General features: G+C 41.0%; 1 protein-coding gene across 1 annotated transcript; it reads right to left on the bottom strand.

The window, feature by feature from the left end:
• Nucleotides 1–13,799: 13,799 nt before the first annotated feature.
• KCNA3 (potassium voltage-gated channel subfamily A member 3) lies at nucleotides 13,800–16,027 on the bottom strand. The gene has a single exon (XM_081492791.1). It carries the CDS (start codon nucleotides 15,871–15,873, stop codon nucleotides 14,137–14,139), a length of 1,737 nt encoding a protein of 578 aa, XP_081348917.1. The 5' UTR covers nucleotides 15,874–16,027; the 3' UTR covers nucleotides 13,800–14,136.
• Nucleotides 16,028–16,346: the final 319 nt, after the last annotated feature.

Genomic DNA, 16,346 nt, shown 5'->3' with positions numbered 1-16,346 from the left:
AAAATTACAGTGGTCTACTGGCTACTGATGACTACTAATTACAAGAGAAGTAACATGATGATACAATAACCTTTTTATATCCTCAGTGCCTAACTTCTGCTCAATGCCTGTGCAGCTTTGGCTATCTTGAGATGGTTCCATTAAGCTATTCTTTTCTTGACACACCCTTTTTATATAAGGGGCTGGGGCTTTCTTTAAGCTCATGAGTTAATACCTGCCTCAAGGCTGTTAGGATTAATAAGTCTGGTACAGCTTGCCATCCTAATAGACTGCAGGTGTGGAAGGAATAGTAATTCAACAGAAACAAAACAAAACAAAAAAGCAAAAAGTAAAAGTGATATTTAGATGGTAATTATATTGCTTATATTAGGAGCTAAGAAATGTGTTGAAGGACTTAGAAAAATGGAGTTTGGCTTAAGTATCAAAATTACAAAAGAAAGAAAGGAAGCAGAATAAAAAAATGGTGACTTATAATTGAAGCTATTTCACCAAATAAATGTTCTAGCAAACAAAGCAAGAAAACGGATAAGAATAGTCAAATTTCAATAGCGACTGAAGCTGTGTACAAGCTCCTGTGTCCTTGTCTTTTGAAGTAAAATGCTGACTCAAGAGTTAATGATCGAGGGCTTCGCTGGTGGCTCAGTGGTAAAGAATCCACCTGCCAATGTGGAGACACAGGTTCGATCCCTTATCCGGAAAGATCCGACATGCCGTGGAGCAACTAAGAGCATGTGCCACAACTACTGAGCCTGTGCTCTAGAGCCCGGGAGCTTCAACTACTGAAGCCCCCATGCCCTAGAGCCTGTGCTCCACAACAAAAGAAGCTACCACAAGGAGAAGCCCATGCACGGTACTAGCGAGCAGCTCCCGCTCACCACAGCTAGAGGAAACCCTGTGCAGCAACAAAGACCCAGCACAACCTAAATAAATAAATAAATAATTTTAATAAAGAGTTAATGATTGGGAAATGTGAAGATGTAGAAACAAAGAACAGCCCTTAGGCCAGGAAACTGGTAACAATTTAGACTATAATTCTGCCACATAGCAGAATCTTTGAACACCCATTTCCCTGAAAGATACAGATAGAAGCCTGATACATATTCCTAAGTTGCTTTTACAGGAAGCAGACCCTCTCCAGATGAAAGCACTGACCACAAGAACACAGACTCTAGACTGGTTGAAACCAGAAAGCTGATGATGCTTGAAACTTCACCTTGATGCCAACCAATCCGAGAATTGTGCATAAGCTGATCACGCTCTGCTCCTTGAACACTATAAAACTTCTTACTACCCCCTGGGGGTGGGTCACACAGACTTGAGGGCACTAGCCTGCTGTGTCCTCATTTGCATGGAAAAGCAATAAAGGCTACTCTTTCCTACTTCACCCAAAACTCTGTCTCTGAGTTTTTATTTAGCACCGTGAACAGAGGCCAAATTTTGGCAACAATATCAAGCCTGTGAAAAAGTAATTAAGACTTCTGCCCAGGCCTAAATGCATTCTTGAATGAAAACTCAGTATTCTTGCCTCAAGAACCCCATGAACAGTATGAAAAGGCAAAAAGATATGACACTGGAAGATGAATCCCCCAGGTTGGCAGATGTTCAATATGCTACTGGGGAAGAGCAGAGAAATAGCTCCAGAAAGAATGAAGCGGCAGGGCCAAAGCACAAACAATGCTCAGTTGTGGATGCGTATGGTGGTAAAAATAAAGTCTGATGATATAAAGAATAATACTGCATAGGAACCTGGAATGTTAGGTCCATGAATCAAGGTAAATTGGATGTGGTTAAGCAGATAGCAAGAGTGAATATCAACATCGTAGGAATTAGTGAACTAAAATGGACAGGAATGGGTGAATTTAATTCAGATGACCATTATATCTACTACTGTGGGCAAGAATCCCTTAGAAGAAATGGAGTAGCCCTCATAGTCAGCAAAAGAATCTGAAAGGCAGTACTTGGGGACAATCTCAAAAACAGCAGAATGATCTCAGTTCATTTCCAAGGCAAACCATTCAACATCACAGTAATCCAAGTCTAAGGCCAACCACTAATGCCAAAGAAGCTTAAGTTGAACAGTTCTATGAAGACCAACAAGACCTTCTATAACTACCCCCCCGACCTCAAAAGATGCCCTTTTTATCATAGGTGATGGGAATGCAAAAGTAAGAGGTCAAGAGATTCCTGAAGTAACAGCAAGTTTGGCCTTGCATTACCAAATGAAGCAGGGCAAAGGCTAATGGAGTTTGTTCAAGAGAACACACTGGTCATAGCAAACATCCTCTACCAACAACACAAGAGACGATTCTACACGTGGACATCACCAGATGGTCAATATCAAAATCAGACTGATGATATTCTTTGCAGCCAAAGATGGAGAAGCTCTATACAGTCAACAGAAACAAGGTCTGGAGCTAACTGGCTCAGATCATGATCTCCTTATTGTAAACTTCAGGCTTAAATGGAAGAAAGTAGGGAAAACCACTAGGCCACTCATGTATGGCCTAAATCAAATTCTTTATGATAATACAGTGGAGGTGATGAATAGATTAAAGAGGTTAGATCTGGTAGACAGAGTGCCTGAAGAACTATGGATGAAGGTTCATAACACTGTATAGGAGGCAGTGACCAAAATTATTCCAAAGAAAAAGAAATGCAAAAAGGAAAGTGGTCGTCTAAGGAAGCCTTACAAATAGCTGAGAAAAGAAGAGAAGTGAAAGGCAAAGGAGAAAGGGAAAGATATACCCAACCAAATGCAGAATTCCAGAGACTAGCAAGGAGAGATAATCAAACCTTCTTAAATGAACGCAAAGAAAGAGGAAAACAATGGGAAACAATGGGAAAGACTAGAGATCTCTTTAAGAAAACTGGAGATACTAAAGGAACATTTCATGCAAAGATGGGCACAATGAAGAACAGAAACAGTAAGGACCTAACAGAAGCAGAAGAGATTAAGAAGAGGTGGAAAGATTATACAGAAGAACTATACAAAAAAGGTCTTAATGACCCGGCTAACCACGATGGTGTGGTCACTTACCTAGAGCCAGACATCCTGGAGTGTTAAGTCAAGTGGGCCTTTGGGGAGCATTACTATGAACAAAGCTAGTGGAGGTGATGGAATTTCAACTTAGCTATTTCAAATACTAAAAGATGATGCTGTTAAAGTGCTGCACTCAGTATGTCAGCAAATTTGGAAAACTGAGCAGTGGCCACAAGATTGGAAAAGGTCAGTTTTCATTCCAATCCTGAAGAAAGGCAATGCCAAAGAATGTTCAGACTACTATACAATTGTGCTCATTTCACATGCTAGCAAGGTAATGCTCAAAATCCTTCAAGGTAGGCTCTAACAGTATGTGAACCAAGAAATTCCAGATGTTCATGCTGGATTCAGAAAAGGCAGAGGAACCAGAGATCAAATTGTCAACATCTGTCAAATCACAGAAAAAGAAAATGAATTCCAAAAAAACATCTACTTCTATTTCATTCACTATGCTAAAGCCTCTGACTGCGTGGATCACAACAAACTGGAAAATTTTTAAAGAGATGGGAATACCAGACCACCTCACCTGTCTCCTGAGAAACCTGTATGTGGGTCAAGAAGCAACAGTTAGAACCTGACATGGAACAACAGACTGTTCAAAATTGGGAAAGGAGTACGTCAAGGCTGTATTTGTTACCCTGCTTATTTAATATATATACAGAGTACATCATTCGAAATGCTGGACTAGATTAATCACAAGCTGGAATCAAGATTTCTGGGAGAAATATCAACAACCTCAGATATAAAGATGATACCACTCCAATGGGAGAAAGCAGCAAAGAGGAGCTAAAGAGCTTCTTAATGAGGGTGAAAGAGGAGAGTGACAAAGCTGGCTTAAAACTCGACATTCAAAAAACTAAGAACATGGCATCTGGTTCCATCACTTCATGGCAAATAGAAGGGGAAAAAGTAGAAACAGTGGCAGATTTTATTTTCTTGGGCTCCAAAATTTCTGTGGATGGTGACTGAAGCCATGAAATAAAATTCTTCATTGGAAAAAAAGTTATGACAAATCTAGACAGTGTATTAAAAAGCAGAGACATCACTTTGCTGACAAAGGTCCATATAGTCAAAGCTATAGTTTTTCCAGTGGTCATGTACGGATGTGAGATTTGAACCATAAAGAAGGCTGAGCACTGAAGAATTGATGTTTTTGAACTGTGGTGCTGGAGAAGACCCTTACGAGTCCCTTGGACAGCAAGGAGATCAAACCAGTTATTCCTAAAGGAATCAATCCTAAATATTCATTGGAAGGACTGATGCTGAAGCTGAAGCTCCAATACTTTGGCTATCTGATGCAAAGAGCTGACTCACTGGAAAAGACTCTGACACTAGGAAAGATTGAGGGCAGGAGGAGAAGGGGGCAACAGAGGATGAGATGGTTGGATGGCATCACCAACTCAATGGACATGAGTTTTAGCAAACTCAAGGAGATAGTGAAGGACAGGGAAGCATGGAATGCTGCAGTCCACGGATCAAAAAGTGACTTACCAACAACAACAATTTGTATTTGATGAGGAAAAATTTGAAATCTTTCTGTAACATGGTTTTATGGGAACTTGATTTTCACGAGTCTATACTTTGACATCCACGAGTCTATACTTTGACATCTACTAAATAACTTGGGGTTGGCTGCACATCAATGACTTCTACAAATTCTACCAACTAAGTGGTCATGAATTAGCCCCAAAGACTAGAAAGAGTTCTTGCTGAATTATGTATAGTTCTCTGATTGGCCTCTTGGAAATAATATAGTCTTGGCAAGCAAAAAACATTTAATCTCACTCAGTAATTAAAATTGGTAATGTGCCAAGATGTAGAACTTGGTCAAAAATCTGAAAGTCATGAAAAAAGGAGCTGTGAGGTGTAAGCAATACTACTTAGAGCAGTATTTAGGCCTGCTAAAAATAAATCTCCTCAAAACACATAGCTACATAGTAATATAAATTGACCTTTCAAAATGAGTTAAAATGTTTTCAGGTATAAGGTTTATAGAATCTAGGAATAAACCAATTCAAACACAGTTCTTACTTGGAGAATTGTTTCTGTCTATGGTTTTTAGTTGCTTACTACATTTTGAAATCTGACATATAGTCACTCTTGACTGATTTTATTTTATTGTATTTATTTATTTTTAAAATTAGTTTATTTATCTATTTTTTAACTTTACAATATTGTATTTGTTTTGCCATACATTGACATGAATCCACCATGAGTGTACATGTGTTCCCCTTCCAGAATTCCCCTCCCTCTTCCCTCCCCACCCCATCCCTCTGGGTCATCCTGGTGCACCAGCCCCGAGCACCCTGTATCATGCATCAAACCTGGGCTGGCGATTCACTTCACATATGATAATTTACATATTTCAATGCCATTCTCCCATATCATCCCGCCCTCGCCCTCTCCCATAGAGTCCATAATACTGTTCTATATATCTGTGTCTCTTTTGCTGTCTCACATATAGGGTTATCTTTACCGATTTACTAAATTCCATATATATGTGTTAGTATACTGTATTGGTGTTTTTCTTTCTGGCTTACTTCCCTCTGTATAATAGGCTCCAGTTTCATCCACCTCATTAGAACTGATTTGAATGTATTCTCTTTAATAGCTGAGTAATATTCCATTGTGTATATGTACCACAGCTTCCTTATCCATTTGTCTGCTGATGGGTATCTAGACTGATTTTAATTACAATTTTTTATAAAGGTAATAGTGACTTCCTAAAATACATATTGCTCTTCCTCAAATACACCAGGCATTTTGTTTTGTCCTGTATGGAAGAAGGCAGGAGGCATGGGCTTGATGGGGGGGTAGGAGGGGTGGGGGAGGAGAAGGAAGCTCAGTTTTGGACATATTAAGTTTGAGATATCTATTAGTTATGCAAGTGGAGATGTCAAGTGGACAGTCAGAAATTCAATCTGGAGTTTAGGAGAGAAGGCCAAGTGGGAGATACAAATTTATGTATAGGTCATCTAAAGGTATGAGAATAAGACTGAATGGAGAAAAAAAAAGGGGTCTAAGGACTAAGTCATGGCCCATGGGGTTCTTCAACATTAAGACCCAGGAGGGATGCAGAAGAACCAGTAAAAGAGGCTGAACAGGAGAGGTAGGAAGAAAATTCAGTGTGGTATCCTGGCAGTTAGATGAAACATTTCTTCCTGGGAGTGGGGATGTATTCTATAGGCCCAAATGCTTCTGATGGGTCAAATGAAGTGAGTACTGAGAAATGGCCACTGGATATAGCTACAGGAGGTCACCATGACCCTAAACAGTATGATTTGGGCGAACTGGTAGGGGTGAAAGCCTGTCTGGAGAGAATGGGAAGGGATTCAATGGTAAACAAAGAGAGATACTGTCCCCACTCTTATACAGGAAACAGACACTAATTATATAACATAAATTAATTTAAAATTACAGCTATGTCAAGATAACATACTATACTAATTCATTCCAAGATATACTTTTCCAGATTTGAGCAGCTATGAAATTGGGATGTATCTCAAAATCTCTGGTATAACTGAGATTTCCCTTATAACTGGTAGTTTTTCTCTTCTTCTTCTTCTTTTTTTTAGTGGCATATAAAATAATGCTGGCTCTAGTAAACAAAAGCACCTTAAATTTGATGAACTATACCATAAAAGATGAATAGATAAGACCAGAGTCATGAGAGATGACTTGGAGGAAGTATTGAAGTAAAGATAGAAGTGAATGGGGTGAGGAGGGAAGCAAGGGGCTAGCAGTGGGAACATTTGCAAAGATCCCCATTGCTTAAGGTAAAATGAGAGCTTATTCTGTAACTGGAAGATCAGGGTTGTTGGAATACAATAGAATGAGGGGAGGAACACAGGTATAGGATAGGACTAGATATGAGGGCTGAGCCAGATCATGTGGGGCCTTGATATCTATGTTAAGCCTTTGGGAGCCTGATGGACTACAATCCATGGGGTTGCAAAGAGTTGGACATGACTGAGCACACACACAAGAGACCCTAAGAACAAGGAAAACATCTTGAAAAAAATTTAAGCAGAGGCAGGTGGTATAATCAGATTTGAGTCTCAGAAAAATCATTTTGGTTACCAGGTGGAGAAAGGGTCAGATTGGCCCTAGGAAATGTTGGAAGGCCAAATGAGAGACCTTCACACTTATCCACGATAGAAATGATAGGAATGTGGACTAAAGTGGTGGTGGCAGCGGTATAGAAAAGTGGGGTTTTTTTTTAGAGACATTTAGGAGGTGAAATGACAGAACTCAGTGATAGACTGAATGTATTTACTTCTCTTTGAATTTATTACTACATTAACAGATATTGATACACTGAGACTACTAGGCCATAAATCTTCCTTTTAAAAGGCTTTAAAAAATTAAAATGGTTTGTAAATGTTTATGCTGCACATATGAATGAAAACAAATATTTTGGAAATTCACTAATTGTCAGAAAATGAATTAGACTTTAGATTTACAGATAAAAAGCAAATACAGATAAAAAGCATATAGGACAGGGTATAACTTATGAAGAGGTGAAGTGTGTGCATGTAATAACTTAACCCCATGGGCTTTGCTTTCAAATTAAATTAAATGCTTTAATTTAAGGAAATGTTTAAATCTATAAAAATAAGAACCTTAGGATTCTTAAAGGAAAGGAGTTTAAAATAAACTTAACAGAAAACAACTGAAAGAGCAGTGCTGATGGCCCTATAACACACAGGCACAATGCTGACTTTCATTCTAAAGAGGTATTCCCCAGAGCCTTTATACTTTCAAGGAAGGGGTGAGGGGTTTTGGGGGCTCATCAGAAGAGAAAAAGTATCTCTCCATTTCCTACCACCACACTGGGGGCTAATGATCCCTGGATCTGCAAAGTCAGAGCCCTGCATACACAGATTTATTCCTAACATTCTTTAGATAGGATGAAATGTGATCTTTGTCCACTTGAATGCTATCTGACTAACAATCAGAAATCCCAGGATATATTTTTCGGGTAAGAGTTCCTATTCTGCACTATTTAGGTTGCAGCAATAATAAAATGGCTCCCAAGAAAATGATGGAGCCTCTTCTTCAGATCACTTCTCTAATGCATTTGATGGTTAATAGCACAAAATCTGAAATGTAAGAAAAAACACATCCAGGACCAAAAAAAAAAAAAAGAGAGAGAAAAACCACAAAAAAGTTTTCTTTTTTTTTTTTTGCAAAATGCTTTTTCTTTACAATGTCAAAGACAAAATTAGTTCATAGCATCACTGAAAACAAAGACAAATATCTGAAATACTCTAACCTGTCTAAATCATTTAAAGAATGCTATCATCATGTATACTATATGGCAATTGCCATTTTCAGGCAGGAGGCTTGGGGCTGAGTCACAACCATAAGGTTTGGGCTCTGCGTGGTTTTCTCTCCTTTCTGTCTTTGATTAGCTTTCTCTCAAAGACTATCAACCATTTTCAGCAGGTTATTTAAAAAAAAGTGATTTATTATATATAAAATTACTAAATAAAATGTAGGAAATTAGTAGTTCTTTTAAATTTTGTTTTGGGGTATAGCTGATAGTTTCAGGTGAACAGTGAAGGGACTCAGTCATACATATTCATGAATCCATTCTCCCCGGTGAACAGTGAAGGGACTCAGTCATACATATTCATGTATCCATTCTCCCCCAAACCCCATTCCCATCCAGACTGCCACATACTATTGAGCAGAGTTCCATTTGCTACACAGTAGTTCCTCGTTGGTTACCCATGTTAAATATGGTAGTGTGTACCTGCCCATCACAAACTCCCTAACTATCCCTCCCCCTGGGCCACCAAAATCTTGTCTTTAAGTCTGTGAGTCTGCTTCTATTTTGTATGTAAGTTCATTTGTATCATTTCTTTTCAGATTCCACATATAAGGGATGTCATATGATACTTCTCTCTCTGACTTCACTCAGCATGACATTCTCTAGGACTATCCATGTCACTAAAAATGGAATTAGGAAATTAGTTTTAAAGCAATAGTTTTATCTTCCTTAGTTTAAAAGCCCAAATACAAAACAGGAAGAAAAAAAAAATCCCACCCTAAAATGCAATCTCTAAATATCCTCTTCCCCATTCTCACGCTCCTTACTTCTATCTCACAGTGTTTGCATAAGTCTTCAGACTGGAGGACACATGTGCTTCTTTGCATTTTTCAGTGTGAGGGATTAGCACTTCTATTCACAGCTGAGAGATGGGAAGATCTTGGAACTGCTGTAGAAAATGTTGAAATTTTAAACGTATAGGGAGTCAGGAAATTATAGTTATGGTTCTCAAAAGAATAGACTCCTGGTATATAGTATACATACTGGATTTATATACCATCAGCAAAGCAATTACTTGAGTATGTTATATGCCAAAGAGGCAAACAATAAGTTTTATGTAAATGAACCATAATTTTAAATTTCTTCATACTGTGCATTTAAAATTTCAATCCCCAAATTTTATTTCATAGTTGAGAAATAATTAATATAACACTCCTCTTATGTGTAGCCATTTGTGATTATATCACCTTAGTTGGTGGATATTTAAGTTTGCTATAATATCTGTTTAAAAAACCATATAAAAAATAAAATAATGCTATTGTTTTTATCTCTGGATTCTCCAGCTGTAGGGTATATATATTTTCCCAGGGTGTTGACAGATATGCACTGATCCAGTCACATCTCCTCCCATGAATCTCTCATACATACAGGCACAGGTATACCTTTCAACATCCAAGACATGCAACTGAGCTCAGTGAAGTCTACGGTTCAACAAAGCCAACTAGCATGTGTAAACTGAGGCTCCTTAGCATTCTGCTCTAAGCCCAGTTCACTATCCAATTTCATTTTCTAAATGCCTTAGGACCTTGAGGAAGAGGCTACAATGATTATGTAGGACACAGCTATATCCTGATCTTCTTTTTTTTTCAGCACAGATGTTCTTGAAGAGTCATGGAGTGGTTAAGTAAGGCAATAATGTCAAATTTCAGTGAAAATGGCAATCTCCTTGTGGTTTCCCTGCATTTGTTCTATGTAATTTCCCTTTTCTTAATAAGGGAGAGTCAAAATGTTTATACTACTTTCTGGCATGGTTCTTCAGTAGCCCAATTAAAGAATGAGAAGATAGAAAAATAATAATCTGCATAATACTATCATCTATTGTAGAGTAAAACACATTAAAATAAGAAATTAATCTTAAACCTGAAAAATATCCATTATCCATTGGATAATGTCCCAATAACCATTGTATCACTACCAAGACTGATTAAATATAATGTTAAATCTAGATAAATCAATCAGGTAAGAAAATAATCTTTTATCACAAGAAAAGTCAATCTCTTCATTTGATTTAAATACCATATTTGGTTCCTATGGTTAAAAATACCTGATGGTTTAAAAAGGGTTAATTTTCAGTACACTGAATGATTAGGTTTCTGGGGCTATGATCTTTCCATGAATTCATTAATTAGTAACATGGGCTGAAGTCAAACCTAAAAGTATAAGCAATTTATTTTCTCAGTCTCTTTCAAGTCATTCAGTAAAAGGAACATGGGTTTTGGGGCCACAGTGACTAGCTTTAAATCATGCTAGATCTCTTGCTAGCTGTAAAGTCTTGGGTAAATCACTTAGCCTTAACCATCTATTTTTTACCCTCCTAAGATGGGGTTAATACCACTTACCTTGCAGAGTTGAGAAGTGTTCTGGATGTGATTGACCCTTAACAGATTGTAATTATTATTGTTCTTATAGAAGGTAAATAGTAAGACGCTGATTATGTTTTTCATACCATTCACAAGGCTTGATATTTTTATACAAGGCCTGTGAGTAATGATCCCAATAATAATATAATCTCTTAGCAAATAATGTAATAATAATGTAAAATAATATAATGTAATGTAATCTCTTGGCAAAATCTCTGACACAATATACCTGTATTAACATTTAATATTTACAACAACCCTATGAGGTACTATTTATTATATTTATTGTACAAATAAGGAAACTGAGGCACAGAGAGATTATATAATTTGCTCAAGGTCATACAGTAGAGTCAGGATTCACACCCTGGCAATATGACTGCAGAACTTATGCTATAAATCACTTCATTAAAAACCTGAAAACAACATTATTGTAAGATAATGGCCATTCACTCATCAAATATGTATTGAATACAAACACAATGCTACATTTGGTGCAGGGCACCAGAGTCCAAAACTTTGTCAGGACTACAGAACCTATAACCTTCAAGGAGCTTACAATATGGCGACCAGAAGAAATAATACTACCTTAAAGTCATAACTCAAAAGCCACATTTTTCTGGCTAAAAAAAAAGTCTTCTTTGTATTACTGTTATTTAAAAACCTTACAATTCCAAAATTATAGCACAACCATAATTTACTTATAGAACTATCAGGGTTTCTATATCTTCTGAATAACTGTGAATAAAATTGTCACTGCACGTCATTTATCTTTATGCTTACATCTTTTAAGAACAGACACAAAAATTATTCTTATGTAATGACTGTTGTGTGTCTAACATATCACCACCAAAATGGGTCATAAAAAGAATTTCTGGTCATTAAAAATACCAAACGTTTGGTCAAAAGGTGGATCAATGTTAAAGGCTCAAATAAGTAGCAAAGGGAACTAGATAAAGGAGTTCTATTTCAAAGCTTTTATATAAGAACAATGACTCTATGACCAGGTATACAGATTTCCTGCTTCCTTTTTTTTTATTGTCTTTCCTCTCCTCTTTCCCCCTTATAGTTTTAATCATTATTTTTTACTTTCTCAAATGTACAAATAATAAAGTAAGTAGGTTTCTGACTACCTGAAAATATTTTATGAGCTTTAAAAATAGGGTTACTCTCATTTACCCTAGTAAAAGAGTTAAACCTATCAATCCAAAAAGCAATTGTGGATAATGTATAATATATAATTTATATAATGTATATAAAATAACATGATTTATATAATGTCTATAAAATAACATGTTAAAATAAAATGTTACTCTTGTTGCAATTTTATCCATCTTTGTTTTGAAGAACTGTACTACTGCATACTACTACATAATTATGTAAATGAAATCAGACCAATAATCTAACAGCAGGTCTGCCTTTTACCCTTTTTTCATGGGAAACAGCTTGTTAAGAAGCCAAGGAGGTTACTAAAAGGAATGGAGTCATTTTCAGCACAGTTTGGGTGAAGGTTATTCTGAAGAGAAATTACTTTTTTTCCCACTTTTTTTGCAATAAACAATGGAAACCAAACAATAGTTGGCAACCTGGACATCAAACAGAAAAAGTATTATAAATGATCTTCAAAAGGCACCTAGCCTGTAATAAATATAAACCTACTGATTTTGCAAGTGAGCACAAATCTAGATATGAATGGCATCCCCCTGGTTCCCTGGAGAAAAAGAGAGTGCTCCAGTAGCCCACACAGTGCTCACCTGATGCTGTCTGTCTTCTGGCCACCCCTGGCAGATGGCTGAAACTTGCAGGTATTTCCGCAAGGTTTGGTTACTTCCTGTGACTCCTTTTCATTGATTGTCTGCAATTCCCTCAGTTAAAAGCATGCATCCTTTATACTTTTCAAATATATTTAGTTTTTCAAGGGCTGTGATGGTGGGTGTTGTTTTGGGATCTGGATACTTCTTTTTTAAAGAGGAAGTCTGAAGGTTCCTTGTAGTCAAGTTTCAGGTATACTGTTTGAACATTTCATTTGCTTACGTGCAGAATGCTTTTACATTTGCTTTTTAATTTCATTTGTTGGCTTGAAACTTCTTGGGGAAAGAAAACAGTAGAGAAGCATGTTTTAAAATGATTGCCCAATTACTGGCATTTCATTCAAATCATGGCCTATTGTGTTGTATATTTAACATTTCAATGACATTTTCCTTTTCGATTCAGTCAGTATGGGATGAGGTCAGTGATATTTTTATAGTACAAATAAGCATTTTGTGATTCATTTCACAGCCTCGAATCCTCAGACTTAACTTTATTTGTGCAGTTTATTCAAACAGTGGTTTCCTCGTGAAATCATGTAAGGAGGAACCATCTGGAAAGGTTACCGTGGAAACGGCTGGGGCTAGGGGGTGGGACTAGAGAGCAAGAGATGCCATGACGACCTTTTTCGGGTTTCCCGGGAAACAAGGGTTGCTATGGGAACTGCATCAGTCAGGTCCGAATTAGTAACTTCCGCTGGAAGGAGTGTCTGCCACTTTAATCTTCTTGTGATACTGCAGAGGCTTATCTCTCAGACACATTAGGAAAATTTTTTTTGTTTCTCTAAGCAGCACTGAAAACATCTGTTTCTAGACTTTGATAGATGCTAGCTGGAATGCACAGTTTCACAGGAATCTGTTACTCTAATACTTTCAAAATGCTTAACAAGCCCCAAAGAGTTAAACTAATTAGTCAGATTAGGACATTTTAGGCATTTCCCTTAGTCCGAAGTTCTAGAGATCCTTAAAATTCCAGGGCGGGAGGGACGGAGGGGGGGTCCAAATAGAAATTCCAGTTGAAAACCAAATAAATTGATGGTGGGTTTACAAGTCATTGTTCTAAATAGACTTTTCATTCAAATATCCACAGTGTTGGCTATTCAACTAAATATTCAACAATGTTGAAGGGTCCGTCAAACTGAAGCATCCTTTAAGTATATTCCTGCTTTACTTAGTAAAGAAACAACTGCCTGTCGATTCTGAGGTTGAACAGTTATTCTGTTCTTCAGTTTCATTTCCTCCCAGGATGTACAGTTTGGTTTTTGTTTTTTTTTTTTTTTTTTGGTTGGTTGGTTTTTGCTTTTTTCTTACAGTTCGTGTGCTAAAAATCAAGTTTAAAGTTAAGTTTGTTGCAGAAATATTAAGAGAGGGAGAGAGGGGTTAAAGAAAGGAGAGCTGAGAGAATGCAGCCCACTTGCAAAACCGACACCTGTTTCAGTATGAAGCAGTAGGGAGAGGGAGAATGAAGTGTGCTTTCCACTTCTTCATGTCCTTTCCTTGATGAATGGTCTGAAAATGTATAAAACAAGGGCATACACAGACCAAGGGGGCACATTCCACACAATACTGAGCACAGCATGTCACTTGTTTCATATATTAAACATCGGTAAATATCTTTTTGATGTTGACACAGGAGTTGGGATTATTGTTCGTGGTGCAGGTAGCCGTGGAATTGCCCGTTTTGAAGGGTGCCTGGGGGAAAGCGCTATGGTTCATACCCCCCTCTTCGATCACCATATACTCCGACTTACTTAGAGTGGAGTTACTCCTCGCTTTCGGGAGCTCCTCAGCTGAAGGGGAGAGATGCTGGCAACTTCCCACGTGCAAGTACTGGGCTTGCTCTTCCCCTTCTGTCTCCCGGTGGTAGAAGTAATTAAAGTTGGAAACAATTACAGGGACTGGTAAAGCAATGGTCAAGACACCTGCGATGGCACAGAGTGACCCCACAATCTTGCCCCCTATGGTCACTGGGTGCATGTCACCATAACCTACTGTTGTCATGGTTACCACAGCCCACCAGAAGGCATCCGGGATACTGCTAAAACCTGAAGTGGGGTCGTCCGCCTCGGCAAAGTAGACAGCGCTGGAGAAGAGGATGACCCCAATAAAGAGGAAGAAGATGAGCAGCCCCAGCTCCCGCATGGAAGCCTTTAGCGTCTGCCCCAGGATCTGCAGCCCCTTGGAATGGCGGGAGAGCTTGAAGATGCGGAAGACCCTCACCAGGCGGATGACTCTCAGGATGGCCAGGGACATGGCTTGCTGTCCATTTCCCTGTCGCTCAGCTAGCTCGGTGCCTAGAGTGATGAAATAAGGGATGATGGCCACGATGTCTATCAGGTTCATGATATTTCGCGAGAAGGTAGCTTTGCTGGGGCAAGCGAAGAACCGCACCAGCAGCTCAAAGGAGAACCAGATGATGCACAAGGTCTCCACCACGAAGAAGGGATCCGAGAAGCTGGAGGCTCCTGCGGTGCCCCCCGACGTGCTGTTACTAGCCGCCTCTAACAGCTCCTGCGACGGCGACGCGGTGTAGTACTTCTCGTCGCGGAACTCGGGCAGCGTCTCCAGGCAGAAGATGACGATGGAGATGAGGATGACGAGCACTGACACGATGGCGATGCCCCGGGCCGGCCCGGAGCTCTCCGGGTACTCGAAGAGCAGCCACACCTGGCGCTGGAAATCGCGGCGGGGCAGGGGCCGCTCTTCCTCCCGCAGGAAGCCCTCGTCCTCGCGGAACTTCTCCATGGCCTCCTCGCCCAGCTGATAGAAGCGGATCTCCTCGGAAAAGATGTCGATGGGCACATTGACAGGCCGGCGGATTCGACCCCCAGACTGATAGTAGTAGAGGATGGCGTCGAAGCTGGGCCGGTTGCGGTCGAAGAAGTACTCGTTGCGGAGCGGGTCGAAGTACCTCATGCGCCGCTTGGGGTCGCCCAGCAGCGTCTCCGGGAACTGGCAGAGGGTCTTGAGCTGCGTCTCGAAGCGGAGCCCGGAGATGTTGATGACCACACGCTCCCCGCAGCAGTCCTGCTCGCCGGCGGCCGGCAGCGCGGGCGGCAGCGGCTCGTAGCGGTCGCAGCCGCCGCCGCCGCCACCGCAGCCACCCTGAGGCGGGTCCCCGCCGCCGTCGGCCGCCTCCGGCTCCAGCAGGTGGTCCCCGGGCACCACCGTCATGTCGGGCGGCAGCTCGGAGCCCGCGGTGGGCTCGGCGTAGCCGGGATTCACCAGCTTGTGGGCGCCGCCGCCGCCACTGGCGGGCTGCTGCGGAGGGTGGGCGCGCTGGCGGGCGGAGGGCTGCGGCGGCGAGCGCAGGAGGCTGAGGTGCTCGTCCATGCGGCGGGGAGAGGCGGCGGCGGCGGCGCGGGGCCGGCTCGCTCCTCCTCGCGCTCCCCGCCCCTTCACCGCCTCCACCTCCCGCCGAGCCCGCCGCCTGTTGCTGAGCTGCAGCCGTCGCTGCCGCCGCCGCCGCGAGGCTCGGTCTGGGTCTGGCGCGGTCCGCGCGGCTCCTCAGAGGAGACGCCTCTTCAGCCCTCCTCCTCCTCCCTCCCCCGCGGGGCGCGCGCCCGCCCCTCCGCGTCCCCTCCGGATTCCGGCCCACCGCGCGGGCGCGCGCCCCACTCCCCGAGAGCCTGCCGGCCCAACCCCTCCCCGCCGGTCTGGCTCACCCGAGCGCTCACATTTTGCACGCCCCTCGCCCCGCCGAGGCAGCCCTTCTCCGCACCTTTTCCCCACCGAAGCCGGGTCCCAATCTTGGGACTTCCCCATTGGCTCTGGGCTGCACCGCAGCCGGCGAGCGCAGGTCTCCT

The sequence above is a fragment of the Giraffa tippelskirchi genome, chromosome 5, assembly GCF_054371585.1.
Source record: "Giraffa tippelskirchi isolate mGirTip1 chromosome 5, T2T-mGirTip1v1.2.pri, whole genome shotgun sequence".
Lineage (NCBI taxonomy): Eukaryota > Metazoa > Chordata > Mammalia > Artiodactyla > Giraffidae > Giraffa > Giraffa tippelskirchi.
Note: the sequence above shows the minus strand (reverse complement) of the source record. Positions and strands in the feature narration are given on the sequence as shown.

Coding starts and splice junctions, on each gene's coding strand:
- KCNA3 (XM_081492791.1), bottom strand. CDS start 15,873: ATGGACGAGCACCTCAGCCTCCTGCGCTCGCCGCCGCAGCCCTCCGCC.